This window comes from Odocoileus virginianus, chromosome 3 (assembly GCF_023699985.2).
Source record: "Odocoileus virginianus isolate 20LAN1187 ecotype Illinois chromosome 3, Ovbor_1.2, whole genome shotgun sequence".
NCBI lineage: Eukaryota > Metazoa > Chordata > Mammalia > Artiodactyla > Cervidae > Odocoileus > Odocoileus virginianus.
In genome coordinates this window covers 19,846,019-19,863,160 of record NC_069676.1, presented here as the reverse complement: position 1 = coordinate 19,863,160, position 17,142 = coordinate 19,846,019, and the positions used below count along the sequence as shown (strand labels likewise).

Here is a 17,142-nt window from a genome sequence, read left to right as displayed (position 1 = left end):
CAGACAGAGTAACATCTTCTTCACATCTGTCTGTCCAGAGCTGAAATCTAGGTCCACTGCCTGGGCCCTGACCCATCCACGTGTCTCACCAGTTTGACACCCTCCCCACGACAGAGGCTCTCATAGACATCCCTCTCGGGCAGGTAGTCCACAGGCCTCTCGTATATGCCTTGTTGGGCTGCGAGCTCAGCTTCTGTGTGATTCGATAACATTTTTTCTCTTTCCTCTTCCAACAACCTTTCAAAGTAGTGCAGATTCCCTCCAGCTCGTTCATGGCTCGGGTCTACAAAAGGAAAGAACATGAAGGAAAAGGAAACCACAAACATCTGTTAGGTCATTTAGAGAAATTATTCTGTAAGCGGTTTTCTCTCCCAGCAGCTCACTTGCACGCAGCATTCTGGCTTCCACAGCACCTAGGCGGGTTTGCTGGTCACAGAGGAAAAGCCAGCAGAGGTTCTCTCCCCTCTGGTCAGAGATGAGAAAGGAGCCACAAAGCAGGGGGTGGAGGGGAGGCCGCGCCACTGATGCCGATCTCCTCTCAGACCTCCCTGGAAATCCTGAGGACACGGGTCCAGAGAAGCAGTCCAGAGTTGCCTCCTCCTCCCAACTTGGCTGTGTGCTAGCTTCATCCGTGCCCTAGAGTCCACCTGTTCCATTACTGGTGAGCGCATCACGCCCTGGCCACAGCGAGAAGGCAGGCTGAGACACCAGCAGCAAGAACAGCCACGTGACACTCCCGCGGCTTTGTCCTATGGGCCTCACGACACGAAGGAGCGAGCCTGGCAGGATTACTGAGCCACCCCCTCAGATGAGGAAACTGAAGCCCAAAGATGTGAGGAAATTAATGTGAGGTTATTCAGAGGAGGAACCCAGGTGACCCGACTCCCTGTCCAAGGCTCTTACTGACACAACAGAGTCTACAAAGCTCTCTTCCCACAGCCGTCTAACAGACATCCACACTGGCTGGCCTCAGACGCAGGACCCATGAAAAGCAGCAGCAAAAGGAAGTATTTGCTGGCCAGTGAAATCCCAGACTGTGATATCCCAAATATCAATAAGAAGAGGAACAAATAGGTTCTTAAGACACAGTGCTTCTGATCTCCTTCAGTCTAACATCACAAGACACTTAAATAACCAAAGCCATGGCAAGTCCATCAGTTAGACCTCAGACCTCTAATAACAGGTCAGGCCACTGTCACTGCAGCAACCCTGAAATACAGCTTGCCTCTCGAGTTATTGTGCTTGTAATAAAGACTCCAACCTACAGGGCAGCAGATAGACTGCAAACCTGGATTCCCATTTATAAATGGAATAGAAATCTATGTGCAGGCCTGAATGTATCCATCAGTGACTGGGCAAGGGTTAAGGCCAGAACTGAGGTAGGTAAAGAGCAAGCTGGCAGCTAGCCTGGGCCTGAAAGCAGCAAAGGATTGGTCACCGCCTAGGCAACTGGTCAAATTGGCTTGGTCCCTGACAGCAGCCACTCCTGCCACCTCCCCATCTGCACCTGACCTTCCCCCAGAGGCTCCTTACCAAGGGAAAGCAGGCGGCGGGTGAGCTCCACGGCACGGTGCAGGTCCCCCAACTGGAAGACGGCATAGCTCAGGTAGTCCAGCACCTGGGCCTTGGATGTGGTGGCCTCCTCCCCAGCATCGAGCTGCTTTAGTACCTGTTCCATCCACAACACCGTGTGGTAATAGTCGCCTTCATTGTAGGCCGAGCGGCCCATCCCAAAGCAGTCGTCAACACTCAGCACGGCCTGGTACTTGGTTCCTGCAGCCGGAGAGGCACGTAGTCAGGCTCCAAAGGGTTAGGGAGACAGATTTCCCGCATTACAGGAGCCTGGGACCCTGGGACTGGGGGCATCACCCCAGCAGAGGCCCACTAGGATTTCAGACTCCACACCTCCAAGGGCCATTGAGTACAGAAAGCACAACCATGCTGGCCCTGCCTCCGGCTGGGGTGCACAGCCTATCTCCTAGCCTCAGACTCTCCTCTTTCCAAGGGGGATGGAGGAGCCCAGGACGCCCAAAAAGTAGTGTTCAGGAGAGTATAAAGGTTCTGCGAGCCGCACAGGAGATGTCTGCAAGGTAGCTGACCATTTGAGACTGGAAGTTTAGAAAAAATAACTTGAATATAAAAAACAGAACTGAGGTGGCAGGTAAAGCCATGGATGAAGATAAATGCTTCCAGAAATAAGTGTCAGGAAAGAGAGACACAGTAGCTGAGGCCAGGGCCCCAGACGCCACCTGTACAGAAATGATGGAGTGAATAACACTGAGAAGTACCTAAGAGATAGCAGAAGCAGAACAGGAGAGGTGAGACAGATGCCAAGGGAGGTCAAGAAACAAGACTGCAGTGCCAGCTTCGACCACTAGGTGGTGAGGCCCTTCAAAGTGAAGGTGTGAGTCACTCAGTCCGGTCCCACTCTTTGTAACTCCATCAACTGGAGCCACCAGGCTCCTCTGTCCATGGAATTCTCCAAGCAAGAATATTGGAGTGGGTAGCCATTCCCTTCTCCAGGGGATTTTCCCAACCCAGGGATTGAACCCAGGTCTCTCACACTGCAGGCAGATTCTTTACCATCTGAGCCACCAAGGTGGGCCCTTGGTAAAGGTCAATTCAGCAGGTCCTCTGACCACAGGTTGTCTGCTGTTGGTTCATGCTGGAAGTGACCATGAAGAGAGTTTCAAGTCAAGAAGGAGATGTGGTGTGTAAGCTATGCAGAGATGCAGGGTTTAAGCTGTGACCCTCCTGGAAAGCAAAGGAACTTCCTTACAAAACCATTAATAGCAACCCAGGCATGGCTGACAATGAAAAGTTGCCTCAGAGTGGGCTCTTTCTGCCTAATATCTAAGATGTCCAGAATGAAACCCCTGCTGCCATGGGTTGGCTTCAGGGGCTGCTCACCAGGATGGCTCAGGAACAGACAATGTAGGACAGGATAGGAAAATCGGGAAAATAAAACACCAGACAGAGTTAGCAGGAAGACCATAAACGGGAGAAAGGGGGGCATCCTTGAGTCCTTGTTCACTCTCCATGGACCTCCACAGATCTCTGGCTCTGTAGGTGCAGGAACTCAACACTGATGGAGGCAGCATAACACAGGTGAGTGGGCTGGACAAAGCAGGGTCTGTATGGGCCTACCTATGGCACCCAACAGCTGTGTGACTATGGACAAGTTACTTAGCCTCTCTGATTCTTAGTCTGTTACCTCTAAAAAGAGATAATGCCATCAATTTTAGAGGACTTGTGCCAAGAATTCAAGAAGACGATGTCACATGAAAATGTCTCCTATGAGTCCTCAGAGTGTAATAAACAGTAGTTGTTACCATATGTCTCACAGATACCAAGAATGTCAAGAATGGCTCCCAAACACTCAGTATCTTTCCCAGAAACCAACGTGAAAGTCTGCTCTCTAGAAAGTGCTCTCAGGAGAATACCAGTTGAGCTGAATGCTGAAGGGCCATAAAGGTAAACCTGCAGAGTTTGTGGGATGAAACAAAGAAGTCGAGCAGCGGTGAATCTTAGTACAACAGACAAGGAGGCCAGGGAGACAGAACGACGCAAGACCGCAAAGACCACATGTTAAGAGGAATTTGGATTTAGCCCTAAAAGTAAAGGACTGTGAACAGGTTCCCCTGGAGAAGGTGCTTAGGGAGATACCAGACAGGAACAGCACCCTGGGGAACAACTCCCATCCACCCCTCACTGCCCCTCCAGGATACACATGCGGTTGTTACTGAATGCAAAGGGTCAATGTGCTGGCTGTGGCTCCCTCTTCCCATCAATCATTCTCTTAGCTATAGGGTGAACGGATCCTGCAGGTGCCCCAAGCCACCTTCTCTCTCTGGCCTCCTGGCCTTGGTCCAAACTCTGGTTGAGTGAGGATTAAGGAGACATCCCCAGTCTTCCTGCTGGCTCCCTGGGCTTCCCAGTACCAAGGCTCCAGGCTCTGACCAGCCAATAACACAGTTCCTCCCTCTCCCACACACCATGATTCCTTCTTCTGTGCCTCCTACAGGGTCCCTAAGAGTGAGGTGGCCTCCAAGATCTACCAGAGACTAACAGAATCCCTGGGTTTATTGCCCTTTAATAGCCACCAAACCCCTACACGCCTTCTTATAAACATACTGAGGCAGCCAGTTGAATTGAAACAGGGCCTGTAAAAGAAATGAGAGAGAGAGGTGCCAAAAGAGAAAGGGCTGAGATCAGCATCTCAGAATTCAAAGGAGGGGAGAACATCAGGAAGAATCAGGCAATTAATATGCTGAACGCTAGTGAAAACCTAAAGAACATCTGACCTGAAACCTGTCTACTGGCTTTACCATCCAAGTGGCTCCTGGTGATCTTGCAGGGGCAGGAGGAGGCCAGACTTTGTGTGTTCAGGAGGACATAGGAACCAAAGAAACAGGAAGAGTGTAGATGACTATCCAGCTGCCTAACCAGGAGGGAGAAGAGAAAGATCAGCAGCAGAGACACAAAGGGGCCTGGGATCCTGAGGCCCGGGTATCTAAGATGAGCAAGAACAGAGGTTCTGAGATGAGCTCGGGGGGAAGAGTCCAGAGAAGCAGACACAGAAGAAACGGGCAGACTGTAACTTAGGGCACATGGGCCACGGGACAATGAGTTCTGAGATCACTCCTAGGCAAGAGGACCCTGGAGGATGGGAACAGAAGTGGGTCTGGATACAGACCTGAGTGGTACTCTGGAGACACAGGCCAAGGAGGTCCTGAGCAGCAGCCTTGGCATTCGCTGAGCTGAGAGAGGGGAGGCCTGGGCTGGAGGGAGGTGGTGGGGCAGGGGCTGAGGGGAGGCAGCTGTCATGGACTAGGGGACTGGCACCAACTGGAAACAAGAGAGAACCATCGCCAGAGGTGACAGCTCACCTGGAGGTAGAGACCACGAGTCAGCAGTGGCTCCAGCCCTATCCAGACACCACAGTAGACACACATGCTGGACAGGCTTTGTCTGGAGTGGTGAGTTACCTGGAAGGTCCCCTTTGGAAATTGTATCTGGGTCCAGTTTGTATGTGTCCTGAAGTCTCATCAAGGCCTTGGCGGCTCCTGTTTCATCTTCATCGGTGGGGAAGAACTGTCGCTGCACTGACAGGTTTGCAATAAAATCTTCCAAAGGAGAGAGTGAGAACAAAAGGTTACCTCCATCCAGGGACAGAATTTCACCTGGAACCAGACAGGCACCCAAAGGAGGATCTCTGGCTAGTGCAATTCCTTGCCCCTTCCCATGAGGGCCATTTCCCCTTCCTCCAGGAAGCCCATCCTAGTGGCTCCAGTTCAGGGAGACTTCTTTCTTACTCCTCACTGTGCCAACTGCCTGTGCTGCTCATCTGAACTGAACAGAACGGCCCCCTCATACTAATTAACATGTGGGAGTCTGAGAGTCTTGGATCCAAAGCACTCAGACAGATCTGGTGGAGACAGAAGGAACAGAGAGGGTAACTGACGGGGACACAGGAAAAGACTAAGGGGGGAGTTGCTGACCACTCAGCAGAAAACAAACCACACGGTAAACTCTGATTTAGGATTATTAGGCCGGCCAGGTAATCACAAACTCCTGGCCCACATCTCAGATGGAGGAGCCCAAGGGACAGAAGAGAGCCCAGCTAGCCACTCATTACTGACCACTGGTCCTAATCATCCAGAAAGGTAATAAATGATGACAGTCCTGGAGGTGTATGGCGCGATCCCCTCACCAAGATTAGGGATCAGAGGATCATCTGAGCAGACCAAGTACTGAGGTGGGCTGCACATGCCCTGTTGTGCGTGATTCCCCTGCCAAACCACACCGGCCTGCTCTGCTCACTAGGATAATTCCTGCCACTGCGACTCACATTGAGCTCAGGGCATAAGCTCCCTGACTGCGGTGCTCAAGACTACAGCCCTGAGTCTGGGAGAACCCTAACCACAGAAGCAACCAAAGAAGCTATTTTGTGACTCCAAGACCCAGCTGTAAAGCAAGATATACATTTCCTGCAATCTCAGGACTTCAAGTGGGGGCCAGGCTCTCCCATGCTGATTTAGGGGCTTCACCTGTGCTCAGGAGCTGAGAATTGGGAGGGGAACGCCAAGGCCATTTCTTTTCCGGCCTCTTCCCACAGCACCCACAACCTCAGGCACAAACATCCACTTCTAGCCATGCCTGAGGACCCAGGAGCCAAAATGCTGCAACCCTGTCTCCTCCATGGCTGCATGGTTAGGGACATTAAGAGTTTACAATCCAGAGAGAAAAAAATGCTTTCCAGAAAAAGCCACATTGTTAGTGTCATTTCCCTGCCTCCCCACTCCACATTTCAGGGGCAAGAGCTCTGAAAGAAAGAGGTAAAAAACAACCTATTGCTCTCTGGGGCTGTCCTATCTCCCTCTGGGTAATTATAAGGTTTTCCAAAGGAACCAGATGTTGATGGTGGGGGCTGGGTATGGAGAATAAGACTGGAGAGCAGGAGATCATCTGAGCGGGCTTATTCTCCTGCGGTGCAGGCAGAATGGCCAGTTCTGAGCTACAGGCCCAGGCTGGGAGGCAGGGTCTGGGAAAGACAGCCACGGCTTCTGGAGGCAGTGAGCTCAACTGGGCACAGCTCCAGCCTGGCTGAGTTCACCAATCCCTCCCTGGAGGCCACTCTGCTCCCGGCCAAGCCAAGCCCAGCCCAGTCTGGCCACAAGGGCTAAAACGCCTCAGCTTGAGAGACAAGGAATCTGAGGTTAATCAGCACTTCCAACTCAGGGGGGAGAGGCAGTGGGTCCAGGGGGGGCTGGGCCCAAGACTGGAATGGGAAGGGCCCACCTCCAGGCCTGCCCCACCATCTGCTGCTAAGAGGAAAATATTAGAGCATAGGAAGTACTATCACAGTAAAAGCACTAAGCAGAGCTGAAGTTTTTTAAAAAAAGTCCATACTCTGACCTGCAAATCCCACTTATGGGAACTGATCATAAGAAAATAATCAGAGGTGGGCAGATAGATAGGGGTAAGGTTGCTGATAACTTGGGAACAATTCCATGTCCACTGATGACCATTTTTACACTACATCAGTGTGACGTATGACTGCTGCTGCTGCTGCTGCTACTAAGTCGCTTCAGCCGTGTCCGACTCTGTGCGACCCCATAGACAGCAGCCCACCAGGCTCCCCCGTCCCTGGGATTCTCCAGGCAAGAACACTGGAGTGGGTTGCCATTTCCTTCTCCAATGCATGAAAGTGAAAAATGAAAGTGAAGTCAGCTCAGTCATGTCCGACTCTTAGCGACCCCATGGACTGCAGCCTACCAGGCTCCTCCGCCCATGGGGTTTTCCAGGCAAGAGTACTGCAGTGGGTTGACATATTACTGAGCCAAACATTAAAATCATGTGGCAGAAGAACATTTAAAAAACATACACAGCAGTTGAAAAATTCAGGAAAACTGTATAAGCTTATGTCACAAATCTGCCAATGGATATGTCTTCTTTCTAAAAGATATGAATGGGAATTAATTTAGAGGAGGCCCACGCCCCCACCACTTAGCCCACTTAACCTTTGTTAATTCGTTTGGACCCTCAAACATTCCCTGGTATGGTTCCATTTTATACACGTGTAAAAAAGACTACGATTTTAATAGTGATTATCATCAGGCAATTGGATTAAAAACTGTAATTTTCTTATATGATTGTTTTTGTTTTCCAACTTATCTAGAAAAATATATTATTAAAGCATAATTAGAAAAAAGTCACTACCCCCCACCCCAAAAGGGACACCAAAACACTAGAAAAAGGCAAGAACTGATTTTTTTTTTTTTGGCCCTGCTGTGTGACATTCAGGATCTTAGCTCCCTGACCAGGGATCAAACCCATGCCCTCCTGCAGCAGAAGCACAGAATCCTAACCACTTGACCACCAGGAAATTTCCAAGAACTGATTATTATTAATATCACAATTGAAAGCAAGGGCAGCCAATCGCCAGGTCCCCACAGAGATAAGAGCAGCTGCTGTCTGCACACTGCACGTGCACACCAACATCCTGAGCCAGGACCGGCTCAGATCCACGCACCAAGGGCGCAAGCCCAGAGACACAGCAGCTCACGGAACCACCGCTCACAGCCCCTCACCTGCAGCCGAGTTCTGCAGGACAAGGTCCTCCAGCGCAGGCCAGTCCGTGTTTAGCCGCTTGACCAGTTTATAGGCATTCACAGGGTGGGCCAGGTAGCCCTCAGGGTCAGCAGCTGACTTGCTGGTCAGGGCTTCCATTTTGTCGGCCCAGCTGTGGAACCACAGAAAAAGGTAGACTAACACACCCATTCACATGGATCTTGACCTATGATAATTTTCCTGGTGAGGTTCAGAGGATCTCTATCCAGAAAGCAAAAAGCAGCAATCCTCAGCCCCCATATTTAGCTACTCTCAGGGACTGGCATGAAGTTAACTCCAGGCCAGGCCCATACTGCCCCCTCAAGGGCTTCCTCTTAGGGGCACCCTGGGTGGGTTCCTGGTGGGGGCTCCTGCTACCCTGCCACCCTGGCTCAGGGTGGCTGTGGGGACTCAGGACATCAGGCACCTCTTAATCTTGGAGAGCTTGGCTTCCTCCACCAGGATGTACTCCTTCAGAGACTGCACCAGGTCCTTCTCTGCATAGATCAGGTCTGTCATGTGTCCTGCAAGGGAGAGACAAAAGGGCCAGTAAGAAGTGGATGAGGGACATCCAGCTCCCAACCTTGAGGCAAAAGACATCAGCACAGAGGCAAGCTGAGCCAGGCGCGTGTCAGCCCTCTTGGGGTCATGGGGGCCTAGGGTTAAAGGAGGCCTAGGCACTCATATGGTCCTGGCCCCCGCTTTAGGAAGAGAGAGGCAGAGGCTCCAAGCAGATGGTAAGTGCCCTGAAGACACCTTAAGGAAGAAACCCTGAATCTCACTCTCCTACTGTTGCCCAGCTGGGTCATATTCCTGGGACAAGGATGTCCGAGGGGCTTCTCTGCTCAGAACCATTCTCTAGTCCAGGAGAAAGTTGGACAGAAAGGCCAGGCAGCCCAGGAGCAGCCTGCACTTTCCAGGGTGGAGGCCCAGCTGAGACGGCCACCTACCAGGAAGGACATCCAGGTCATCAGGGGTCAGAGGCAGAAACAGCAGCCCTGCAAGCCTGACTCTCCCCAGATCTGATTAAAACCAGTGGATGAGGCCACCCCACCCTGAAGGAGAACAGGCCTCAGGTAGTGCCATCCCCTGGCACTTGAGCCAAGGACTGCCCAGGCAGACGATAGTCCTGTTGGCACATACCAATAGAAGTGAAGAATTCAGCCTGCACACAGCCCAGGACACCAAACCAGGCCACCAGCAACGTGGACTCCCAGGGTTTCATGGTCACAGAGGGCAGTGTCTGCAAGGCATTCAGTGATAGTCATTAGATCAACAATGGTAAAAAACAACTTAGGAGAGGACACACACAACATGTGCACATATACATAGACATTCAAACATGCCAGACTCTGACCCAGCACATGGAAGTTAAGGAAGATATTCAGGATCACCAGTGGAAAGACACCAGGGTGTAGAACCAGGGATCTTCACTTAATTCTGTCCCCTGCTCTGGGGGGCTGAGTGCCCATGGGAGAGACTCTGCCCTCTCAACTTCTGATAACCACTGACAACATGCGAAGGCTAAATGGGGAGGAGGGACAGTCACCCCTGGTTCTAAGGGTCTGTCAGTTCAAGATTCTGACCCAGACCTCTTCTCTGTCTTTCCTTCCAACACAGGTACCAGGACAGTGCCAGGTGCTGAGGACCCAGATGTAACACACTGCCCATGGGCAGAAAGAGAACCGAACACAATAAGTCCCTGGTGGGGGGGGGGGGGGCATCCACACCCAAAACAAGGTGTACAGCAGATGGTCAGCCAGAAGAGAAATCAAACCGTTCCCTGCTGGTCTGCATCTGGCCATGGTGAGAGCAGGCTGGGCAGACACTGCTCTTCCTGCAGCGAGGCTGCTCGGCAGACACTGTCCTCATGGAGAATCACCATTCACAAATATTTACTGTGCCAGGCACTGAGCTAGGTGCTTTGGATACAAAAATGAATCAGCCACACAGGGCCAAAACCTTAGACTGGGCTGGGCTGCTGACATAAGTAAGAGGCTGTCTTCCCATCAGCCTAGAAATAGCCAGACGCAGCTCTGAAGGCAAAAGGCACACCATGGGGCAAGCCCACTGGCAGTGGACCCAAGTATACAACGTAAGCTTCAGACATCATCTCCCAGCTGGGCCACGCGGCCCGGAGCACGCAGGAGGAACATCCACCCGAACGCCAGTTCTGCCAGTCCCTCTTCTTCCTGCTCTACTTCAGCCAAGCCCCACTGGAAATTTACTGAGAGAAAACAAGGAAAATAAAGGAAGTACAAAGGCTTTCCCTCCAAACTGCAAGCCTTATCTGACAGAATTCTAAGGCTGAGCTAACTAATGCCAGCTCATCAGTTTTTTGCCTGCAGTGGCTGATTGGACGCACAGTCACACCCATCATTCCTCACTTCACCCTTCCAGGAGAAATTCCAATCCACTGTGGCTCCCAGTGAGGCTCAGAGAAGCCCAACCACGACCCTCAACCCCAAACGGGTTCCTGTATGAAGAAGAGGGGGGCAGCCCTGGTGGCTCAGCTGGTAAAGAATCCGCCTGCAATGCAGGAGACCTGGGTTCGATCCCTGGGTTGGGAAGGTCCCCTTGAGAAGGGAAAGGCTACCCCTTCCAGTATTCTGGCCTGGAGAATTCCGTGGATTTTATAGTCCATGGGGTCACAAAGAGTTGGACACGACTGAGCAACTTTCACATGAGGAAGGGGAGAGGATAAGTGAGTGCCCCCCTTTACCCCCTGCCAAATGTATGCAGAGCTGACAGTGCTCTAGGTGTCAGGGGCCCAGAGATACACAGGACAAGACTATTCAGCCCAGAACCTGCTGCAGGATAGGGAGGATGGGCTAAGGGGTCCACTACAAAGTTAGGGCAGTAGAGGAAAGCAAGTCCCTGAGAAGAGGTGACAGGGCCCTGTCCAGCCCCAAGGGAGAGCTCAGACCCTCCTTTTTCTAGTCTCTGATCTGCTCCCAGGCCTCAGCACCCTGCATCCACCACCAGGATTCTAGAAGGCCTTTCCTCTTGCTTACATAAGACCCTTTCTCAGGGAATGGGGTCTGCTCCTTGTACTTCAAGAGGCTTCGTCAGCTTAAGAGACCACCTTCTGTACTGTGTAGGGAGGGAACAGTAAAAACCCAGAGCCAGGAGGCTGTGTCTGCAGACAATAAGGAATCAGCCAACTGCCTGTCAGGCTGCGGTGATGGGGGAATAGTACCCAGGCAGGAGGCCAGACTGCACACGGCTGGAAAGTGGGGGGCAAGGGTCACCGTTGTCCCCTGTTCCATCACCAGTTGCAGTGGCATGCCTCCTCAGAGATCAGATAACAAATTTAAGGAAGGGAGAAACCTCATTGTTTCTTTCAAATTGGTGATACTGGCCACGGTTCATGCTTTATAGCACTCACGAAAATACAGCCAGGTTCCTTCATTACATGAATACCAGCTGTCATTTCTCTGGAATGTGCTATCTGGCTTAGACTGAGACTATCCACGAATCCCAGTCTGGAGGCAGAGCCCAAAGAATCGCAGATGGGTTTCTGGGCGACCAAGGGCTTAAAAAGTCCTGTTCTGACAGAGGAGGGGGCTGACGATCCTGCTGGCCCAGACACCTAGGCACTCCCACGCAGCCCCAGACCACTCAATCTAAACTGTCACCCCATCCCATTTCTCCTGAACACTAATTTGTATTAGGTGTACAAAAGGTCATCTAATCAGGCTCAGGTTGGGAGGCGGCAGTCTCCAAGGACTGGTGTCACAGTGTCACCTGCATGCCCCCCATCCCATCACATACCTATACCAGAGCTTGCTGATGACAGAGTAAGTGGGTGCCTGTATGCCTGCCAGTGCTGCCAGAAGCCCTCCAGGAACCCTCAGAAATCCACGCTGAATAGGCCTAGAAATAGGCAACATTGAGCCCCCTTGTATGAAAATAAAGTAGCACCAAGCCTGAGCAGAAAACCCATACTGAGTTTTGTGTAAGCTGCATCCCGAGTTTTGAACAAATTCTGGCCCGTATCTGGCACCCAACAAAAAGGAAAACCTCACCACAGATTTGTTCGTGCCAGGAAACTATGACATCAGAAGATGTTACATTTCTTCCATACAATGGATGGTTATGGACTGTGTAGGAATGGATACTGTATGCTTTTTAATACCAAGAGAAGACCAAAGCATCTTGTTAAGTGAGAAAAATAGGCTCCCAAACAATATATACTCTATGCTTTCATTTTTATAAGGAAAAATTTTTATATATGGAAATTTACATACCTACATACATATGTAAGCAGGGAGTCATAAATCTAGTTGTTATCTTGGTGAGATAATTCTATTTTTCTCTTTATGTTTATTTGTATTTCCTAATCTTTCCACAAGGAGGTCTATGGGAAACTTGAAATATACTTTATATAATATCTACAATGAGAAGAGAATAAAGCAAGCCCTCTCCAATGGACTCCAGGAGACCCAGCAGCCTGAGTTGGGGCCCTCACAGGGAGGTCCTTCAAAGCCTGCCAACACACTAGCGACAATAATTCACCCACCAGGCAACCAGCACTATTTCTAAGCACAGGGCAGTTCCAAGACATACAATCACAGGCCCCAGCAAGCTGGCTCTTTGGAGAGGACACTCACAACGGGGCCAAATAGCCATGAAAAGATGTTTCCAACTGCAAACCAGCAGCGTCCTCAGCTTCTCCCCTTACCTCATCAGGCAGGAACCTATGCCAAGCTCCCAGCTGCAACCCAAATACAACAGCTTGAGTTTTAACAATGTATTTAACAGCCTAGAGACAGAACATGGGTTTGCCAAGAACAAACAGGTCTCGTTTGGCTCCGAACAAGAGGATGCCTGCCTTCTGCGAAGGGGCAAGATCTGCCTGAACAGGGCTCCCTCCAGTGGCCTTGCCTCCTGGTCGTGTGGCCAACTCTGCGTGGCACAGCCAAGAGAACCTGCGTGCTCAACCGAGCAAGAGTTGACAGAGGCTCCAGAGGTCTGACCACCTATGCACATGGATGTCCACTGAGGCCCATAAGCTGCTCTCCCTGGCACCCCAGAGGAGGGATAAGAGGTGCCCGACTCTCCTCACCTGATATCATGCCTCAACTATCACCCTGATCTGAACCACCCCTAAGTCCTTCTTACTGCCATATTGGCCCCTGCCTGCACCGGACTCCCATCTTTGTGGCCTCCCTCCCACCTCTGCTCTACAAAGTAGCCAGCACGGCTTACTGCACCCACTCCTTTGGTCTCTCTCTCTCTGTAAGAACCCTCCAAAGGCTCTCCACTGTTCTCAGAACAAAGTCCAAATTCCTTAGCACTTTTTGACTCTGTGTGACCTGCAGTTTCTCTATCCAGCACCTGGACATGCTGACTTGTACTACCCACGTGGGTACCCTCAAAACCACAAGGCTCCTGCTTCAGTAACTAGACAACAAAGTAGCAGAGAAGGCTGTACAAATCAACATGCAAAAGCCAGCTGGGTTTTCAGTCGGAGTCTTGGCACAGACTCGGCAGTCTAGGCAAGACTAACTTATCAGGAACCACGGGAAAGAAGACCCACATACTGCTCTGCTGGATGCAACGGGAGGACCACCTTGTGCTCTCCTGGCCTCACCTGCCTCCTGGGCCACCTGCTCTACCTCGGACCCGGTGAAGGACACTGTGCAGGCTCCAAATCTCAGACTCTTCCTGCAACTTCTAAACTCCAGTGAAGTGCCTTGCTGGCCTCTCTGGGGACTGCTAGAGGGCCTGGGAGTGCAACTGAGGACTGGGCAGGGTTGGGGGCGGTGGGCGGAAATAACTCCTCCTTGGGCAACTGTGACCAATGAAGAACAGACACAAGAGGACATCGGCACATAAATGCCCTCTCCAGGCCTCCAGTGAGAAGCAGCAGAGCCCACCCAGAGATGTCCAGCACAGCTGAACAACTGGAGCACCTCTGTGCAGACTAACCAGCTTGCTACAGCACCACCTGGGATTTGCTTCCCTTCCTTCTCTTACCCTTACTTACTTACCTCTCTCTCTTACTTACCCTACTCTCTTACCCTTCTCTTATTCCCTTACCCTTGCTACTTTGCAACTGTACCTTCTAACAAAGCATCAAGTATTTAAGCTCTCTTTTCTGGGAACTAGGCTAAGCTAACCACTATTCATGTTTCCAAAAATCTTTCACGTCTACCAACACCTTGTAAACTAGATAGATTTTCATCCCCATTTCAGATAGAGATATGTAAAATACATAACTGAAGCTGCTCAACTCACATGCTATAGCAAGTCAATGGCAGAGCTCAGACTCAAAGCCAAAACATATATTCCACTATTTATTGCTGCCTTCAATCCTACTCAGTAACATCTGTTGCCATATAGCATCCTAAGGACTTCCCAAAAGGAGGAGTCACACTGTGGCCTAGCAGAACAGGCTTGCCCAAGTCAAAGACTTTATTGTGGTTCACAAAGCAGCCTTCTGATAGCCATAGCTGGATCCCACCAGAAGGCAGACAGCAACATGGGCTCAGAAAGACAGAAGCATGGTGCCTCCGGTTCAAGTAAGCAGTCACTCCAGCCCAGACATCACAGCATTCACAGATGACCAAGTGGCCCAGCTCATGACAAGACAATACAATCGAACAGGCAGGCACACCAACCCTGGAGTCAGATCGTCCCAGAGTTAAACCTCAGTTCCACAATCACTTCCAGGTTTCAGAACCTTGGACAAGTTACAGTCTAAGGAGTTACAGTTCCAAGTTACTGTCTTGGAGCCTCAGTTTTCCCATCTATTTAACAGTGATAACATCTCATAGGGCTGTTCTGAAGACTGAATGTCATGACAGATGTCAGCGGGCAGCCTAGCACCAGGCACAACTTCCACCAGTCATCAGCAACAGACCTGGAGCAGCTGACCCCTGGAGAGAAAGAAGGTCCGGTCTGTGAGACAGTGAAGATGAAAACAAAACAGAAATCAGAGAACTTCTATGTCCCAAGAGCGTCAAAAGAGATTCAGGAGGGGGTGGAGTTAGGCCTAAATCAGCACACTGACCATCGGGAAGTTAACTTTGAAAACTGGCCAATCGCTGGCTCTCTCACCAAGGAAGGAAAGTTCTCTGGCAAAAAACAGGTGACCAGACAGACCTATACTCTGCAATCTCACCTATTTCTATGTCTCTAACCTGCACACTCTGAGTTCCTACAAATAGCAGGTCTCAGGATCATGGCCACACCCTGGGCCCTCAAGAGTGCCAGGTACAGAGCAGGGTATAGTCTAGCAAACACTTCCTGAAACGTCTAGAGCAGATGCTGGTCTGTGATCGGAGTCACATCCAGTGATCTGGAGAATTCACTACCCAAACATTTATAACCCTCTGCCCTGCAATGACACCACTTAAACACATACTTTCTCCTAGATCTCCAAGAAGTCTAATCCATACTTTTCAACCCCCTCTGCTCCTTCTGAGAATAAAAACTATATCCCTCATTCCACATCCGCAGCTCAAACTCCAGCGACCACAGGGGCCACCAGCCCTCTCTGCTCAAGAACAGACTCACGTCCCACCCTGGTGCACCTCAAAAGTCCAAAAAAATTGCTAGATTTTTCGAAGTTAAACTCTCACTCCAGCACCCTGTCTGGGCTTGCACGTGCCTGCATCACAGCATTTCCTGCCAACCTCCATCTGCATAAAATTAAACTTTAGACAGATCCCAGGAGCCAGGGACACACCCAACAGCCCAATGCACACCATGGCCAGCGTGGCCGCACACTGGCCAAGGTCTTAACATCCAGTCTCAGGCCCTCCCAAGGATGTGGGAGGGCAGAGTCAAAAGGGGAGGTTCTCTCATGAAATGAGCAGACCCGAGATTTGCTACCCTACTCCTTTCTCAGGGTGGTACCCATGCAGTAGCTCCTCATGAGTGCTCATACTCTGAGCTCCTCCCTGGCATGTGACCAGCTGCCAGCAAGAAGCAGCAATCTCAGAGAGATTATGAGTTACCCATGGGCAAGGATTATACCACCTCACTGCCTCCTCTCCCTCCTCCCTCATTCTAGCCCCAGGCACACTTTAAGCCAAAGCCCAGCACACAGGAGATACTCCAGGAATGAACAGAGATCGGCCAGGCTAAAACAGTGACAAAGTAGGCACTCTCCGGGGTACACCATTTCAGAGCACTAGACAGGATAAAAGGGCCTATCACAAGCCACAGATAATGCTCAGTTGCCACCATGTCTGCCTGCAGATCTCTCAGAGAACTACGGTGGCCCAGTACGACAGCATCTCTGGGATGAGGCCCCCAGCCAACTCACCCCATCTTTGCTACGTGGCTTCCCTGGCTGGGCCATACAGTGGACAGAGTTGGCCATCCACAAATGAGGCTCAAGAATAAAAGGATTCAAAGCCCAAACATCCTATGAGTAGGGAGAAGCGAACAGAGCGGCTGGACCTGGAAACCCAGAACAAAGTGAGAAACTACATCCTGGAAGCTTCAGGGGCTGTCTGAGCACAAGCCAAAGGAAACCACAGTTCATTCAACAGAGAATTAAATCATGGAATCTGCTATCCCAGATATGACATGGGCAGCAGCTTACAAAACCGTTCTCTAAATTCTTAGGTGGACAGTGGATCTCTGCCAAATCAGGAACATCTGAGAATGCCCTAAGCTGCAAAGCAATGTTCCCCAACTCTTGATCTCAGAGCCTGGATCTCCTCCAAAAGGGCTGACGTTGTTGAGCTTCAGACAGTTTACATCAAGCAGCACAAGACTCAGGTATCACTCTACAGCAGAAGACACCAGCCTCAGCCTTGGGAGGGACTTTGATATTCTTCTCCATCTTAAGGGTGTCAATTAGAAGACAGAGACCAGGGGCCTGTGCCCTGGAAAAGGAAACTCTCACATCCACATTCACGCAGCAAGAGTTCACTGAGCACCCTCCACATACAGGACACAATACCAGGCACTGTCCTCTCACTTGACACTCTCTGGACAGGGTCTCTAGGCAGCTATCCACTAAAGTATCCCTTCCCCCATTTCCTTGCTTCCTCTAGAGTGCCCAGGTCA

The 17,142-nt window shown here is 50.8% G+C and overlaps 1 protein-coding gene across 7 annotated transcripts in view; it reads right to left on the bottom strand.

Annotated features, from left to right (window-relative positions):
* The window catches only part of P4HA2 (prolyl 4-hydroxylase subunit alpha 2), a 69,333-nt gene that overhangs the window by 14,139 nt on the left and 38,052 nt on the right, over positions 1-17,142 (bottom strand). For 6 of the 7 annotated variants that reach the window (XM_070465053.1, XM_070465057.1, XM_070465052.1 and 3 more), the window contains 6 exons: positions 9,256-9,355; positions 8,540-8,636; positions 8,094-8,245; positions 4,989-5,126; positions 1,534-1,773; positions 90-283 (listed from right to left, as the gene is read on the bottom strand). In XM_070465053.1, coding sequence (XP_070321154.1) covers positions 90-283; positions 1,534-1,773; positions 4,989-5,126; positions 8,094-8,245; positions 8,540-8,636; positions 9,256-9,337 — 903 coding nt within the window. In that variant the 5' untranslated portion in view covers positions 9,338-9,355. Of the gene's footprint in view, positions 1-89; positions 284-1,533; positions 1,774-4,988; positions 5,127-8,093; positions 8,246-8,539; positions 8,637-9,255; positions 9,356-11,886; positions 11,909-17,142 lie in introns of those variants that run through there. The other variant, XM_070465056.1, reaches the window with a different exon arrangement.